Source organism: Trichosurus vulpecula, chromosome 3, assembly GCF_011100635.1.
Source record: "Trichosurus vulpecula isolate mTriVul1 chromosome 3, mTriVul1.pri, whole genome shotgun sequence".
NCBI classification, from domain to species: domain Eukaryota; kingdom Metazoa; phylum Chordata; class Mammalia; order Diprotodontia; family Phalangeridae; genus Trichosurus; species Trichosurus vulpecula.
Genome location: NC_050575.1, coordinates 389745505 through 389760971, shown reverse-complemented (window position 1 = coordinate 389760971; position 15467 = coordinate 389745505). Strand labels below are relative to the sequence as shown.

The following is a 15467-nucleotide window of genomic DNA, read 5'->3' as shown; positions in this document are numbered from 1 at the left end:
GCCCCTCCTCCCGCCTCCGCCCGCGCCACCCCGGGGCTTCTCGGCCCCCTGCCCGCTAAGGCTCGCCCGACTCCGAGCCACTCCGGCGTCGGCGGTTGCCATGGCGGCCGTTGCCGTGCTACTCGGCACGAGCCTGCTTCTCGGCTGGGCTCCACTGGGGGTTGAGGCCGCCCCCCGACCCCCCAACATCGTGTTCCTCCTAATGGACGACGTGAGTCCTGGGCTGGGGTCAGGGGTGCAGGGTCCGGAGAGAGTGACCGGGGCCCCGGCGGGAGGAAGACTGAGACCGGAAGTAGTAGTTCCTGTACACCCCTCCCTCAGTCCACCCGTGCGCCCCGCACTAGAACTCCCCACTCCAGGCTGGTATCCGGAACTCCTGAGCGAGGAAACACCCTCCACCGGTGCAGGGCTGCATCCCGCTGACCAAAGACTCACAGAATGGCCCGGAGCCCAGAGAGCCCAAGGGACCTGCCCAGGGTCACCCAGCCAGTCAGAACTTGAACCCGGGTCTAATCGACTGAGAGGTCTGCTCCGTGTGCCTGCTCCACAAAAAATAATACGCAGCGTGGTGCATTGGGGAGGTCCTGGGGTTTGCCGGACGCTAAAGGTCTCAGTTTATCAATCTGTGAAATGGGCTAGAGGTCCTCCGCGGTCCTTGCAAGCACCAAGTCTTGAATACCCTCCCCCCTCCCCAGCTTTGTAGCCCAAATCAAATACCCCCCCAGGGGGGAGGGGAGGCCTCGAGGGAAGGAGGAAGAGGAAAGCAGGGGAGGGGGGGGGATGGAAGGAGGGATGAGTCTTGGCTACAGTTTCACCTCGGCCAGAAACCCTTCCCGGACACTTCCCTCTGACATCGCGACCAGTTGTCTTGTCCGTATCTTGTTTGCACATTAATTGTTTGCGTGTTGTCTCCCCCCTTAGATTGTGAGCTCCTTGAGGTCAGGGACCGTATTTTACCTTTTCTTAGTGTCTCCAAGTGCTCATCACAGAGCCCGGCACACAGTAGGCACCTAGTGAATGCTTGTGGACGGGTTGGAATTGTAGGATTTAGAGGCCAAGTACAATCCCCTCATTTTATTGAGGAGGCACCTGCGGCCCAGCGAGTGCAAGGAACTGGTGCTAGAACCCCGTTCTCCTGCCTTTGATACAGTCCCTTTCCTGCTGTACCAGTCATAGACGCGGGGTTCAGAGCCCCACTTCAGTCTTTGGCAAATCCCTTAACTTCTCTGGCCTCTTTCCCCTTCCCATCCCCTGTCCCTTTCCCCTTCTGTTAAGTTAGGGGGTTGGCTGATTCCAAATCCTTATAATCCTTCCCTCCTCACTCTTATCAAAGTCCTTAGTTCCATCGTTAAACACTTAGCCTGGCTGGTGCTAAGCCCTGTGCTAAGCTTTGGTGATAAAAAGACAAAACCCAAACTTCCCTCTGGTCTCCAACGCACTTCAGTAATATACAAGGTAATTTCAAGAGGGAGGTGGTGTTAACTAGTGGTGAGATCCGAAAGGGCCTCTTGTAGGAGAGAGCGAGTAGATCCCAGACAAGGGATCGCATGTGAAAAGGTAGAAAGGCAGGTGATGGGCTGCTGCGTGCCAAGAGCAGGTCAGCCCTCCAGTGCGACTAAGGAGGGATTGGAAAGGTGGGTAGGAGCCAGACTGGATAAGACTCTAAATGCCAAGCCGAGGAATAGAAGTGATGGGAAATGTGTGAGTGAGGAGGCAGTAACATGACCAGATCTGTGTTTTAAGAGAAATCTGGAGAATGAATGGGAGAAGGGAGAGATTGGAGGCAGAGAGACCAGATCTGCTGAGAAGGGCAGCAGGTGATTGTAAGAAAGTGAAGAGAAGACAGATACAATGTAGTTTGATTTCTCCTGCCACAACAAGATGACAGCTGGTTGGATTTGGTAGGTGAGGGAAAGAGAGAACCATCAAGATTGCCAGTCCGGAAGGAGAGATGGGTTTGGCAGAAAGTAAGAGTTCTGTTTGAGACATGTTGCATACAGGACATCAAGGTGAAAATATCCAGCTGGTATGTACGTCTAAAATTAAGGACAGAGAAATTTGGGCTAGAGATAACAGTTTTGGGGTAATTTACTTAGAGATGATCATTGAACCCATGATAGCTGAGCAGGTTGCAGAGAGAAGAGAGCCCGGGTCATCCTCAGACTTCACAAATCACATCTCTGTTGTACTTCTCCTGTAATATATACTATAAAATCACAGATTTAAAGTTGGAAGGGTCTTTAGCTGTCAGATTGTCCAACCCCCCTATTCACAAATCAATTTAAATTTATTTATCTGTGTTAGCAATAAGCCGCCTGATGGCTAGCCACTTATCCAGACTTTCCTGGAGCACCTAGCACCACTCTGTTCATTCTGCAAACCCTTAATAAATAGTAGTTGTTTGAGTGAAAGAATGGAGGTTTGCAAAGTCCTTTTCCTCACTATAGCATAGTGAGTTGTGTGGTATATTATTATCTCCATTCTACAGATGAATAAACTGGGACTGGGAGAAATTAAATAACTTGTCTATGGAGGACAAGAAATTTTAAAGCTGAAAGGGGCCCTAAAGATCATCTCATTCAACACCTTTATTTCTCCAGTGAGGAAGAGGGAACTGAGTCCCGGAGAAAGGGGGAAAGGAAAAGGGAATAAGTGTTTAGTAGTGCCCCCAGTGTGCCAGGCCCTGTGCTAAGGACTTCTGCCAATATTATATCATTTGATCCTCAACAACGCCTCGAGGTAGTTATTATCTCCACTTGACAGTTGAAGAAACTGCTTCTAATGACTTACACACCTGTACTAAATGGCAGGATCTTGGGCTCCCAGGTCCATTGTTCAGTACATGTCTGCCCTGTGCACGGGAACATGACCTCAGAGGGATGGCATCCTAGATTTCAAACGTGGAAAGAAGTTAAACACAATAATATGTACAGTTGTGTATATCGTCCTTTGCTGTCCTAATGTGTGCCCCCATAGAATGTAAGCTCCTTGGGGGCTTCTCTCTTTGTATCCCTAGCACCTAGCGCAATATACACATGAAACACCTAATGTTTATTGCATCTTTATTGCATTAGTATTTCAAATCCAATTTTCTTTTTTATTGCATTAGCATTTCAAGTCCAATTTTCTTATTTTGCATGTGACGAAACTGAGGCTCAGAAAGGATAAAGTTATGCTGAGCAAATTAGTGATAGAGTTGGGGGCTTGAATCCCCATCTTCCTGGGGAAGCCTTTCCCCAGGCAGAGTGATCAACAGAGTATGGACCAGATTTAGAGTCTGAGAACCTGGGTTCAAATCCTAGCTTTACCATTTTGACTGCTTGTGGGACTAAGCAAGTCCCTGGCTGGGACTCTATTAAATGAGGGCGTTGGATGGGAGATGGTTGACCTTTGAGGTCTCTTTCAGCTTGTGATGCCCTTCTGCCTTCTGGGCAGGGGCAGCCTAGGAGAAAGAAGAAAGGACATGCAGAAAGAGGCTTATCATGAGATGAGACGGGCTGCTGGCGACGTGGCATGTATCCTCATGCCAGTTGCCTGGGGCGGGTGGCTCTGCTCCTCAGAGAGCTCCCTCCAGTGTGACTAGGACCGGAGCAAGTGGAGCAGGATCCTGCCCTGGACTTACGTTTTCCATCCACTTAGTTCCAACCCTAGATTACTTGCTCTTTTAGCCTGGCCCCAAGGATAGGTTAAATCTGAAGCAGCAAGTCTCAAACACCAGTCTGGGTAGGTAGTCATAATCCTATCAAAGCTCTAAGGTGATATTATCCTTTAGTTTAATTACATTGGGAAAAACTCATCTTTACCTGTGTTTACATTCACAGTGTTTTTTCCCCCTTACTTTACCTATTTAAAGGGTGGCAGACAATCTTCATTTAATTTCATCTAGCACTCGGCCCTGAACGAGCATGGAAGGCCTATTTGAGATTTGAAATGATGGAGACTCTGGAAGAGTCATCATCAAAGTAGGGGTTGGGGGAGCCTACCCCTTGGGAAGTGGGCAGATGGTTCACATCCTACATCCCTCAGATCCCAGTGCGTGGCTTGTCTCCAGCCCGTAGTCTTCCCTAACTCTCCACCTGCACCTCCTCCCTGTCCTGTGCACGCTCCTACCTTGCCCAGCCCTCTTTGCCAAGTCCAGCTGTATTCTGAGGACAGTGGTCAATGAGAAAGAGCCCCCAGTACTCCCTTCTTTGTTAGGGGTGAGTATCGTCTTCAGCTCCCTCTCCCAGCCCATTCCCTCAGGTGCCAGAGCCTATCGATTCTGTTTCCCCAGCCCTGTCTGCTCCCTTCTGTCTTTACTCTGCCAGCACACTGGTTCAGGCCCTCGTCACCTTTCATCTGGCCTATTACAGTAGTCTGATTGTCTTCCAGCTTGTTATCTCCCATCTGACCTGTTCCGCACATAGTTCCCCAAGTCTTTTGTTGTTGTTCAGTCATGACCCTGTGGACCACAGCACTCCAACGCTGTCGTGAGGTTTTCTTGGCTAAGATGCCGGAGTGGTTTGCCATTTACTTCTCCAGTGGATTAAGGCCACCAGTGGTTAGGTGACTTGCCTCAGGTGACACAGGTAGAAAGTGTCTGAGGGCATTTTTGAACTGAGGTCTTCCTGATTCCAGGCCCAGGCTCTATCCCCTGAGCCACCTAACTGCCTCCAGGTGAGCCAGCTAAGCTCATATCCAAGCAGTCACTTCTCAGTAAACTCCAGTAGCTTCCTGTTGCTTCTATGGTCAAATATTCACCCTTATCTCATCCTTTTTAATTTCTATTTTTAATAGATTTTATGATGTACATAATTATTAGTCCAGTAGTCTGTGTATATAATCTACAAGTAAGTAAACATACCCATCTTGGGGCGCATACTCAAAAAAAATTCTTTCGATAGCAGCGTGGGAGCCAAAAGATTTAGAGACCGCTGCCCTAGGAAATGAGAGGAACCACCTCTTTGTCTACCAGGCCACCTCTAAACCACGCCCAGAATGTTTGTGCAGCTATATGAAGATCCCATGAATGTTTCAGCTGACTGATTGTTCTAGTTAACAGTTTCCCCAAAGCATAAAACTGAAAAAAGGTGAGGAAGTTATTATGTAGAAATAAAGCTTTGCAAAAGACACCAGATAAATAAAAATATATATGTAGGAAATGAAAATGCACACATACATTTTTATCTTATATATATGTATGTATATTTACCATATGTTCATGTACAGTCTTGACACATTTGATTTTTCTCATAAATAGAGTACGAAAATTTGACGGAACTGGGCCTTTAGTGTCTCAGTAAATTTTATTGGTTATTGGGTTCAAAAAAAAAAATTTAAGATGCAGAAGCAGCCAGAGAGGAAAGCTTTTGGCCGGCCCGGGTGGATTATTTTTCCCTTCTGGATAATGTCAGCCTCAAAATAGTGTCTTCTCTGACACCCTGTAAAGATCCTGAGTCGGTGACCTTCCTGGTTAAGTTTTCCTGCTCTCTGGTTTTAAAACATGCGTTTTAAAATATTTGTCAACGTCTGCTGGCTCACAGCAGCTGTTCTTCCACTTCTCTTTTTAACTCATTTAAAATGACTTATTTCCTCTTTCTGGGCTTCTTCCCCTGAGGTCCTTTCCCTTTGGTGCACCGTTTTCTGTAGCTGCAAGAGAGACGGTTCCTAGCTTTGTGTGAATTTTAACCGAGATTCCTCATAAAAGAAGTAGGGAGCTGTCTCTGGGAAAGAAGGCAGGGAGACTTCTCATCCCAGAGGCAGACAATGTCCAGGGGGTGATACCAGGGTGGCCATGGGTGCGCAATCTTCTCAAAGAGCAGAGGGGACTTTTCCTTCCCAGCCGTACACATATAAAGCAGGCCTGAGGGAGAAAAATGCCTCGTTGGATTCCATTTTTTAAAAATTTGTCATGTAAAGCTTGAATACGTGTTTAGATGTCATTAGACTGTGAGCTCGGTGAGGGCAGGACTTTCTAGCCCTCCTTTGTATCTCCACATCTGCCATGCACAGAGAGCTATTTTTTAAACATCTTTTTGAAATGCAAATCCTTCTGTAATTTTCTTTTTTATACAAATATGGATTTTCTTAAAATGAAATCTAAATATTGCAGTGTTCACTGATAGAATTTGGTCAGTAATATACACACATATACATATATACAAACATATCTTTGTATACACGCGCACACATACACTTTATAGTAGCTGCTTAGTAAATGCTTATTTTGACTGTTTTAAATGGATCTGTGCTCTTGTTAGTGTGAATTGCAGCTTATCCAAGCCTTCTTCTCCCCCGCCCCACAAATAATTTTCTGTGCATAAACATTTTTTCACTTTAGGACGTAGATTGAGCACCAAGGGAGGGGACATGACTCAGTGGATCTTTTTTTTCTGGGTTGGGAGAAGGGGTTGAAAAGTTGATGGGCTGGACAAAGTGGGGAAGCAAGAGGACCCAACATTTAGCCAGACTCCTGGGGTTTTTCCTGTTTCCTTTCTAGGGCTTTAATAGGAATATTATTAAAATGATAGTAACAGTAATACCTTATATGACATTTTCCTTAATACTTTATAGATAGCATGCAATCATGAAAATATCCTTGTAGGGACGAATATTATTCCAGATATCCTCCAACAAGGATGTGGACTAGAGGGGGTAAACAGAGGATTGTGACAGGTCATCTAGAGTTACCACCAGAAGGTGAACCTGAGGCTTCTGACCTTCAGGTCTCCCTACTCGTGGAATGAACTTATCAGATCTTCCTTCCTTCTCTTAGACCGTGAGGTACGTACATACACTGTTGACAAAATTCTATCAGTGAGCGCTCTGAAATATTTAGACTTCATTTTAAGAAAATCCATATTTGTATGAAAAAAGAAGTCCTAGGAGAGGGCTTGGCATTACAAAAAGATTTAAAAAAAATAGCTCACAATGCATTGCAGAGGTTTTCTTTTTTTTACAGATTGGACTTGTCAGAGACTAAGAATGGGCCACTGCCAGTGGAAGATCAATCAGAAATTAAGATGAAACATTCCCGAAATTAGAATGTGAGGGACAAGGAAATCGAGAGGTTGGCACTCTCATCCATTGCAAAAAGCCAAGTGCTTCTGAACTGCAAATCTGAGGACTGTGCACGGAGCTAGCTAGTAAAATTGTGGTAGTGAGCAAGCGGTCTGTGTAGAAGAGGAGAGTTATTCAACATTTGCCCTGTTGTTCCTTCCCTCCTGCAGATGGGCTGGGGTGACCTGGGCGTGTTTGGAGAACCTTCTAAAGAGACCCCTAATCTGGACCGAATGGCTGCCGAAGGGATGCTTTTCCCCAACTTCTACACTGCCAGTCCCCTGTGCTCTCCGTGTAAGTAAACTAGAACTTGTCCTACTCCACCAGGGTGGGGAGCTCCTAGGCCTGGGAATGCATGCGCTGTGTTTTTGTCCTCACCTGACAGTGAGTTACTCCTTGTGCAGTCCTGGGTATCTCAGAGCTCCAACTTTCCCTTTCTTTTCAGGTCCCTGGGACTCTGGGGCGGGGGGGGGGGGGGGGGCAGGGGGTGCAGCATGGATCAGATCTGTTTGAGTAGCCGCCGTATTCCAACATGGTGCTGAAAACCAGCATTCCTGTGTTTACGGGGACTACAGTCTGGAGGTGGAATGGTCTAGTAGAAAGAGCCCCGGACTTGTGGTCAGGAAAGATCCCACCCCTGACACTTTTAGTAGCTGTGTGACTGAGTCACTTAAATTCTGAGCCTCAGGTATAAAATTGTGACAATGACTCCTGCGGTAGCTCCCTCATTGAGTGGTTGTGAGAAACAAGTGAGGTGATGGGTATAAAATGCCTTGCAGACTTCAAATCACTCAATAAACATCAGGTGGCATTTATCATTATCATAATGACTATTGGAGGGTATTGATAAGAAATTACTTTGTATTATTCCTCACAGAATGTTATGATGGCTGAAGAAAAGAGGAAGGTGGGAAATATTCCTGACTCAGGAGGGTTGGGAGGGTAGCTTGGAGGGCCACCTCAAGATCCCATAAGCCTTGGAGAGGGAGGCACGGTGATTTTCACTGGCTGGGCCGCAGGCATTCAAGATCTCACAGTAGATCTCCATCATCTTGTTGGGGAATCCTGCCTTCATGGACATTTTATATTAGTTTTTAAATATTTTTAAAATATTTATTTTTATCTTCGATTCCAAATTCTCTCCCTCCCTCCATCCCCTCTTCCACCCATTGAGAAGGCAAGAAATATGATATCTGTTACACACATGAAGTTGTGCAAAACATTTCTGCATTAATCATTTCGTATCTATTTTAAAGGATCTGGGCCCACTAAGCTATTCCTTTTTTTTTCATTATTAATAATACTTTACTCCAACCTGAATGTGCCTATCTTTTCCCCTCAAATATTTTATTTTTTCCAGTTACACATAAACAATTTTTAACATTCGTTTTTCAAAATTTTGAGTTCCAAGTTTCCTCCCTCCCTCCTCCCAGCAGTGAGAAGGCAAGCAGTTTGACCTAGGTTATACATGTGCAGTCATGCAAAACACATTTCCATATCACTTGTGCCATTAAACCATTTCTTGTTGTCTTTCTGCCTTTATTTCTCTTTAGCAAGAGCAGCGCTGCTCACGGGCCGTCTTCCCATCCGCAATGGATTCTACACAACCAATGGGCACGCCAGGAATGGTACAGATTTTTGTCCTTCTCTTACCCTTCACAAGTCCCTTCTGGCCCTCAGTCTCCTTTACCTTCTGAAAGTATTAGGAAGATTGACCAGCAGATGGCCTAGACTGTCTTTTCAGAAGGGGCTGTGGGGGTGAGGAGGAAAGAGGGGCCCCCCTAAACTGTTATTTATCCACATGATTTTTCTGGCTGAATATATATTTTGGGGAAATTGAGATAGAGGCTACATTGACAACTTTTGCTGCTAAAAAGAGCACTTCCTCCTCCCCTCCCCCGCCCCAATAGACTGAGAGCTGACCCCTGCCTCGTGTTTGCATTGGCACATGCTGCCTTTCTTGCTTCTCAGGCCAGGTGACATCCTGCTGACCTAGGATGAAATCTGCCATGCCGTGATGAGGCTAGGGTCTGACAAGTGCTAATGACTCTGTCCCTGACTTCTTTTTTTGACTTCTCACGTGCATCTTTTCTGCTGCCTGGGTCTTTTTTGACTTCTCACGTGCATCTTTTCTGTTGCCTGGGTCCCAGTTCCATACCATACTTGGGATTCATTCTTTTCTGCTCAGTGCCCCAAGAGTGGGCTTGGTCCATAGGTAATCACACAGAATGTCTCTGGTGAAGTCCTGATAGTTGCCAGGCACTTAGGGGAATGCGATGGGGCTCCTTCCCATAGAACCTAGCTGAAGAAGTGGGGCATGCACCCAGATAGCCATAATATGAAATAAAATGTGTGTGAGGGAAGTCTAGACCAATTGCTGCAGGAGCTCAGAGGGAGCAGAAGCTGCCTCCAGGACAGAGTTTTGGAGCCGGCACTTGAGGTCGGAGCAGGATGCCAGCAAGGGCCGGCGGGGCACTAGAGGCCTTAGGGAGGGGGCCTGGGAGCTTCTGAGGGCTCAGGTGGGAAAGCAGAGGATGGGTTGTAGGAGCAGCGAAGACTCCTGCTTCGGGGAAGCCAGATGTAGTGGTAGCAGGCTGAGCTTAAGTTGACAGAATTGAAACACATTTTTAAGTTTGTTTCCTTTGAAATAGGAGAAAAAAGTTTTAGCAAAAGGAGACTTTTCAACTCCCTCATGTTGATCCTTCCTGCTGGTGAGGGAAGGTGACATAAAGTGTTTGGAGAAGCTTCAGGAGACACACACACACACACACACACACACACACACACACAGAAGCTTCAGGACACACACACACACCACACACACCACACACACACACACACACACACACACACACACACAGAAGCTTCAGGAGACACACACACACACAGAAGCTTCAGGACACACACACACACACACACACACACACACACACACACCCCACACACACCACACACACACACACACACACACACAGAAGCTTCAGGACACACACACACACACACACACACACACACACCACACACACACACACACCCCCGAGACCAGATAGCTGTAGAAAGGACACTAATGACCCTGTTCAGCCACTGAGAGTCATCTGTGAATGAGGGTGACATCTCAGAGGGAGGAGAGCAGAGGGCCAAGACCCAAATCTTGAGAAGGCCCACCTGCTGTTGGGAGTGGGAGGAAGAAGAGGATCCTGTGAGAATTTTAAGGAATGAGCAGGGAGGGAGGGAGAAGTCCAGGACAGTGGTTGGCAGCCTGCTAGCCCTGGAAGCCCTGGAGGGGCTGGCAGCCACAAGGGTCAGAGGGGGAGTTTGGGCAGTGCCCTGTTTCCAGCCCCATCTTTACAGCACTTGCTTGGTGGTGGGCCCCCTCCAACACTCTCATTGTTCTGTCAGGGGCTGCACCTCCTGCCTAACTGTTGCTTGAATAGGGTGTCTCAAGAGCCCAGTTTTCGGATTTGTTTTCAATCAAACTAACATTTCTGAAGGACCATATGATTTTGTGACTTCCCTGTTGGTGCAAATAAGAATACAAAGCCATTTTGTTTTCCCCAGCTTACACACCTCAGGAAATAGTCGGAGGAATCCAAGATTCGGAGTTCCTCCTTCCTGAGCTGCTGAAGAAAGCAGGCTATGTCAATAAGATTGTTGGCAAGTGGTAAGTTTGGCTTGAGTCCCCCCCCACCCCCCGCCATTTTTTGGTATGTACCGTACAGCGCAAGACATAGACATTTTCCAAGCGATCATTACTAAAATTTCCTAACAAGGAAAATTTGTTAGGTTGGAAATGGAAAAACTTTATATTCTAACCCAGATAAAATCTGACATATAAATACTTTGGGGGAAAAAAATGTTTTGAGTAGAGGTCACAAGACTTGGTAACAGAACAAATCCAGTGCTGTAGGACCAAAAAATTACATCGTGGTTTAGAATATGAATAGTGCGGTAACTCTTCTGGTCTAGATGAGTGAATGAAGCATTTATTAAGCACATACTGTGTGCAGAGCTCTGGGGATGCACATAGAACAGAAAATCCTTACTCTCAAGGCGCCCACATTCTATTGTATATGAAAGGCTTCAGCCACAACATAGATGGGAAGATGGTCCTTAGGGGGCAGATTACAGATGCTGAAGCCTCTTCCTCAATTTCCTTTCCACTGATAAAAATCAAATCAGTTTCTGACGTCGAAGGATTCGATGGTGTCAGGGGCTTTGGCAACAAGAACTTTCTCTCTGGGTCTTCAGTGTCTGTGACCCCTAAAGGAGCAGCTGCCAGGCTGCCCCTCCCCAGACGCTTCCCAGGAGGATGGCTGAGGGCTTTGTCCCACGGCTTTTGGACTCGGGGTCCCAGACTGCCCCTATCAGGGCTGAAGGGCATTGGTGGTTAAGGTGGTGGGGGTGGTTGGCCTGGTCTGGCCCCTGCTGCCTCCTGTCTCTCTCTCAGGGACCCTTGCTGTGAATATGCTGTTGTTTATATCAGTGCATGCTTTTGTTAAAACTTTGAGGTTCTGCAATGTTGTCGTTGCTGTGAATACGTCCTCCACCAAGGCAGTAGGCCTCTTTGTCCTAGTAGACGGTCTTCATGAATTGCTGTGGCAGCAAAAATTTCCCTGGTGCCCCCTCTGTGAGGAGGAGGAGCTAGGCTGCTCCTCAGACAGCGGTCATCCAGCCTGTCCCCAGACCCGTACCCGGAGCCTCTTCAGCTCAGTACAAGGTACTGGAGCTGGTGCTGGATTTGTCTGGGCTGAGGGGGGCCAGGTCGCCTCCAGACCACCATGAACTTAGACCCTAGTAGCGGAGGCGAGCCTTGCGCATTGAACCCCGTGATCTGGAGGAGACTGTCCACGAGAGGGGGATGGCCTTCTCACTGTGAGGACTTTAGTCTGTGAGGCAGGTCCAAGTGCCGTGGGAGCTGCTGGCTGTCGGTGCAATGCCAAAGCCCGGCTCTGCCCTCCTGTCTGACCCCTTCTCACCTGGCTGCCTCCAGCCAGCCTCTTCCTGCCTCGGCCTCGTTCGCAGAATTGTATCACTGTACGTGAGGGGTGTCCTCGTGCCCTCTGAGGATGCCATGGTGTTTACAGTTAGTGGTGGCCGACAGCCAAGGGAGCCTAAAGGCATTGTCATTTTTGGTCTGTGACCTCACTTCTGTGCCCTCAGCTCCCCAGGAGGCAGATACACAGCCAGACCGAAGTTGGCATTTTGTGCTCACCTCTCCCTCTCAGTCTCCCCTGAATGGGGTTCAGAGCAGCCTCTTGACTGCAGTCCAGGCTCCCTTGGAAAAGGGACAAACCCCCCAGTCAGTGACCTACAGGTTCAGAGCCTTGGACAAGGACTCCTCTTTCAATCAAAACATTATGTTTTCTCTTAACAAATGTGTCTAGTTGTTCCCAGAGTTACTACGGTATACATACCCTTTGGCCTAGCTATCCTGCAGCTAGTCCTGTACCCCAAAGAAATCAAAGATGAAGAGGCCCTGTCTACGAGGACATGCAAACTATTGAAGCAGCTCTTTGGTCGTAGCCAAAACTTGGAAACTGAGGGGCCATTCATTCCTGTTGGGGAATGGCTAGATATCCCGTAGTATGGGAATGTAATGGAATATTCTTGTGCCCTAAGAAATGGGGACATGGACAGTTTCTGAGGAAATGAGGAGGCCTCAGTGAGCTGGAGCCGGATGAAGTGAACAGGCCTAGAAGAACAGTTTATGAAATGATAACTTTATAGAGAAAAAACAACTCTGAAAGACGTTAGAATTCATTCCGATCATGACAAATCCCGAGTCCAAAAGAGTGAAGAGTAAACGTGCTCACCTGGCCGGAGAGGGGGGAACTTAAAATGCAGAAAGAGACACACGTTTTCGAACACAGCCAGTGTAGGAATTTGTTTTCACATGTATGTATCAAAGGATTTATTTGCAGGTTGAAAAAAATTTTTTGCTTTGTGGGGGTGGTTAGTAGGAGTAGGAATTGGTAGATCATTTTTGTAAATGGATATTTGTGCTATGATAGTCCACATTTAAAAATAAGTAAATAAAATGGGGGCAGGTAGGCAGTGCAGTGGATAGAGCACCGGCCACAGAGTCAGGAGGACCTGAGTTCAAACCCAACCTCAGACACTTGACACTTACTAGCCGTGTGACCCTGAGTAAGTCACTTAACCCCATTTGCCTTGAGGGAGGGAGGAAGGAAGGAAGGAAAGAACAAAGAAAGATGAATACATAAAGAATAGAACAAATATGCTTAGTTAAGAAAAATCCCCTCACTGGTTATATCCAAGAGGCTATATCTGTCCCTTCACAGGGGGGTAGCCTGCTTTATCCTGGGCCCTTTGGATCCTCTGGTCTCATGGTTGGCCATTGCACTGATCTTGGGGCCAGGGACTCTTGCAATACCCCAACAGTATCCCTGGCCCCATGGCCTCATCCCAGAATCCTGAAGCACCTGAGAAATCATCCTAGAGATCTGATTATTTGACCCTAGAATAGTCCTTAGTCTTAGAGTCCTATTGAGATGGTCAAAGAGTACCCACAGAAGTAAGGGCAAGCGGGCTTGAGGATTTGTCCTTGCTACCCACCTACTCACCCTGCCCCTCTCTCAGCTCCAGACTTACCTCCCCTGAGCATCCTTCCCCAACTGCCCTTTTTAATGATCGCTTCTGCTTCTGAACTCCTGTGGCATTTATTGCCTGCACCATCTATTGGAATTTCTCTATCCCATCTTGCATTGTTATCTATCACCTTCGTTTTTGTCTTTTCTCCCCATCTAGACCGGAAGCTCTATGAGGGAAGGGACTGTGTCTTGTACGGCCTTACATCTGCTCTCTCATTGAGCTCAGTACTCTTGCATAGAGCGAGTGCTCATCAAATGTTTGATGATGGTGATTAACATGAATAAAGGCCATCAGAAGTTATCATCTTTGGAAAATCCTGGGTGTCAGGAGGCCACCTAATGACTGGAAAAAAGCCCCACACTTCCTTGATTCTTCAGCAGAATGGGGAAGCTGCCCATGCCAAGCTAATCAGCTCTAAAATGATTACTGGTTTAGTCAATGAGTGGAGGCGAGGGGAAACCCACTGGGGACCTTGGAAAGACTTTGTCTGATGGAATCAAGCCCCATCAGACTTCCAGGCCGATCTTTGTAGTCGAGAAAGTGGAGAAAAGCTGGATAAATAGCAAGCTGAGAAAAAAGTGCCAAAACTAGCACAAGGAATTGGTTGGCACACAGAAGAATGACTGATCTAATCGTGAACAGTTAACAGGCAGCAGGGTGGCCCCAGTTCTCCAGTGTATCATAGCACCGAATGAGCAGGCCTGTAATGAAACACATGTGATTCAGTGTTCATATTGATTAATTCATTCAGATGTGCCAATGCCAAAACTGAACAGGGAGAAAACAGGCCAAAAACCACATCCAGTCTTTTCACAAATTATTAGTAATCAACAAGAAGAAATACTGGCTGAGAGAAGTTCTCTATAGAGGGAGGGGGTGATTGGGGATAGCTTCCTCAAAAACAGGCACCTTTATGCACAGGAACTGCTCAGAAAGTTGTGGGGGGATAGAGTGAATGAGGGAAAGAAAGGAAGAATTCAACACATTATTCATCAGGTACTGCTTTAAGTGCTGGGGAGACAAGATAGGAAAATATTAAAAGAGATAAATAGGAAACATTTCTTTCACAAATATGAAAAAAGAAAAAAGAAGAGAGACTGGGAGTCTGCATTCTAATAGAAGAAGGCAGGGCCTCTGGTGACTGGTGGCCAGGGAGAAGGATTGGTCATGGGAAGGCGGCCCCAGAATAGAGAGGCCAGCAGGTGGTGGGATGGTCTGTTGCCTAGCCAACTGGATTGGGATCTGAGGCGGGAATCCAAGATAGATGGATGAATTTCCCCAAGGCCTAGGGCCTGGATTCTGGAGGATCTCGTGTCAAGAGGATTCTAGGAATGGTTGGGCCTTAGGGCAGAGGTCTGGGGTGCACTCTCCCACAAACACAGGGTCCATGCACAAAGTAGACCCAAAAACAAGTGTAATTAAGCAGACATGCAGAGAGAAGACAGTAGAGGAGTGACCCAGTAGCTGCTGATGGGGGAGCCCCAGCTCCGTCAGAACCACTGGGTGAGTCAAGCTTTGGCCTGGAGGGGCCTCAGATATCTTCTGGTCCAACCCCTTAGTCTGTGGGGCAAATAGAAGCATCCCTTCGGCCCGTATTGACTTTTAAAACCACAAATTAACATTATCTGGGAGTTTGGCTTGTTTTGTTAAATATTTCCCAATTACCTTTCAGTCTGGTTTGGCTGTGGCCCAGAGTTTGACACCTCTAGCTAGCATTTATATAGTACTTTAAGGTTTGCAAAGCACTTTACCTATATTATCTCCATTTTACAAGGTCTCCATTTTACAAATGAGGAAACTGAGGCCCAGAGTGGGTA

The 15467-nt window shown here is 47.0% G+C and overlaps 1 protein-coding gene across 1 annotated transcript in view; it reads left to right on the top strand.

Annotated features, from left to right (window-relative positions):
* Positions 1 to 5: 5 nt before the first annotated feature.
* Positions 6 to 15467, top strand: part of GALNS (galactosamine (N-acetyl)-6-sulfatase) — a 69831-nt gene continuing 54369 nt past the window's right edge. The window contains exons 1-4 of the mRNA XM_036749317.1: positions 6 to 211; positions 7209 to 7332; positions 8592 to 8666; positions 10597 to 10699. Of these exons, the coding sequence (XP_036605212.1) occupies positions 101 to 211; positions 7209 to 7332; positions 8592 to 8666; positions 10597 to 10699 (413 nt within the window). The 5' untranslated portion in view covers positions 6 to 100. The remainder of the gene's footprint in view (positions 212 to 7208; positions 7333 to 8591; positions 8667 to 10596; positions 10700 to 15467) is intronic.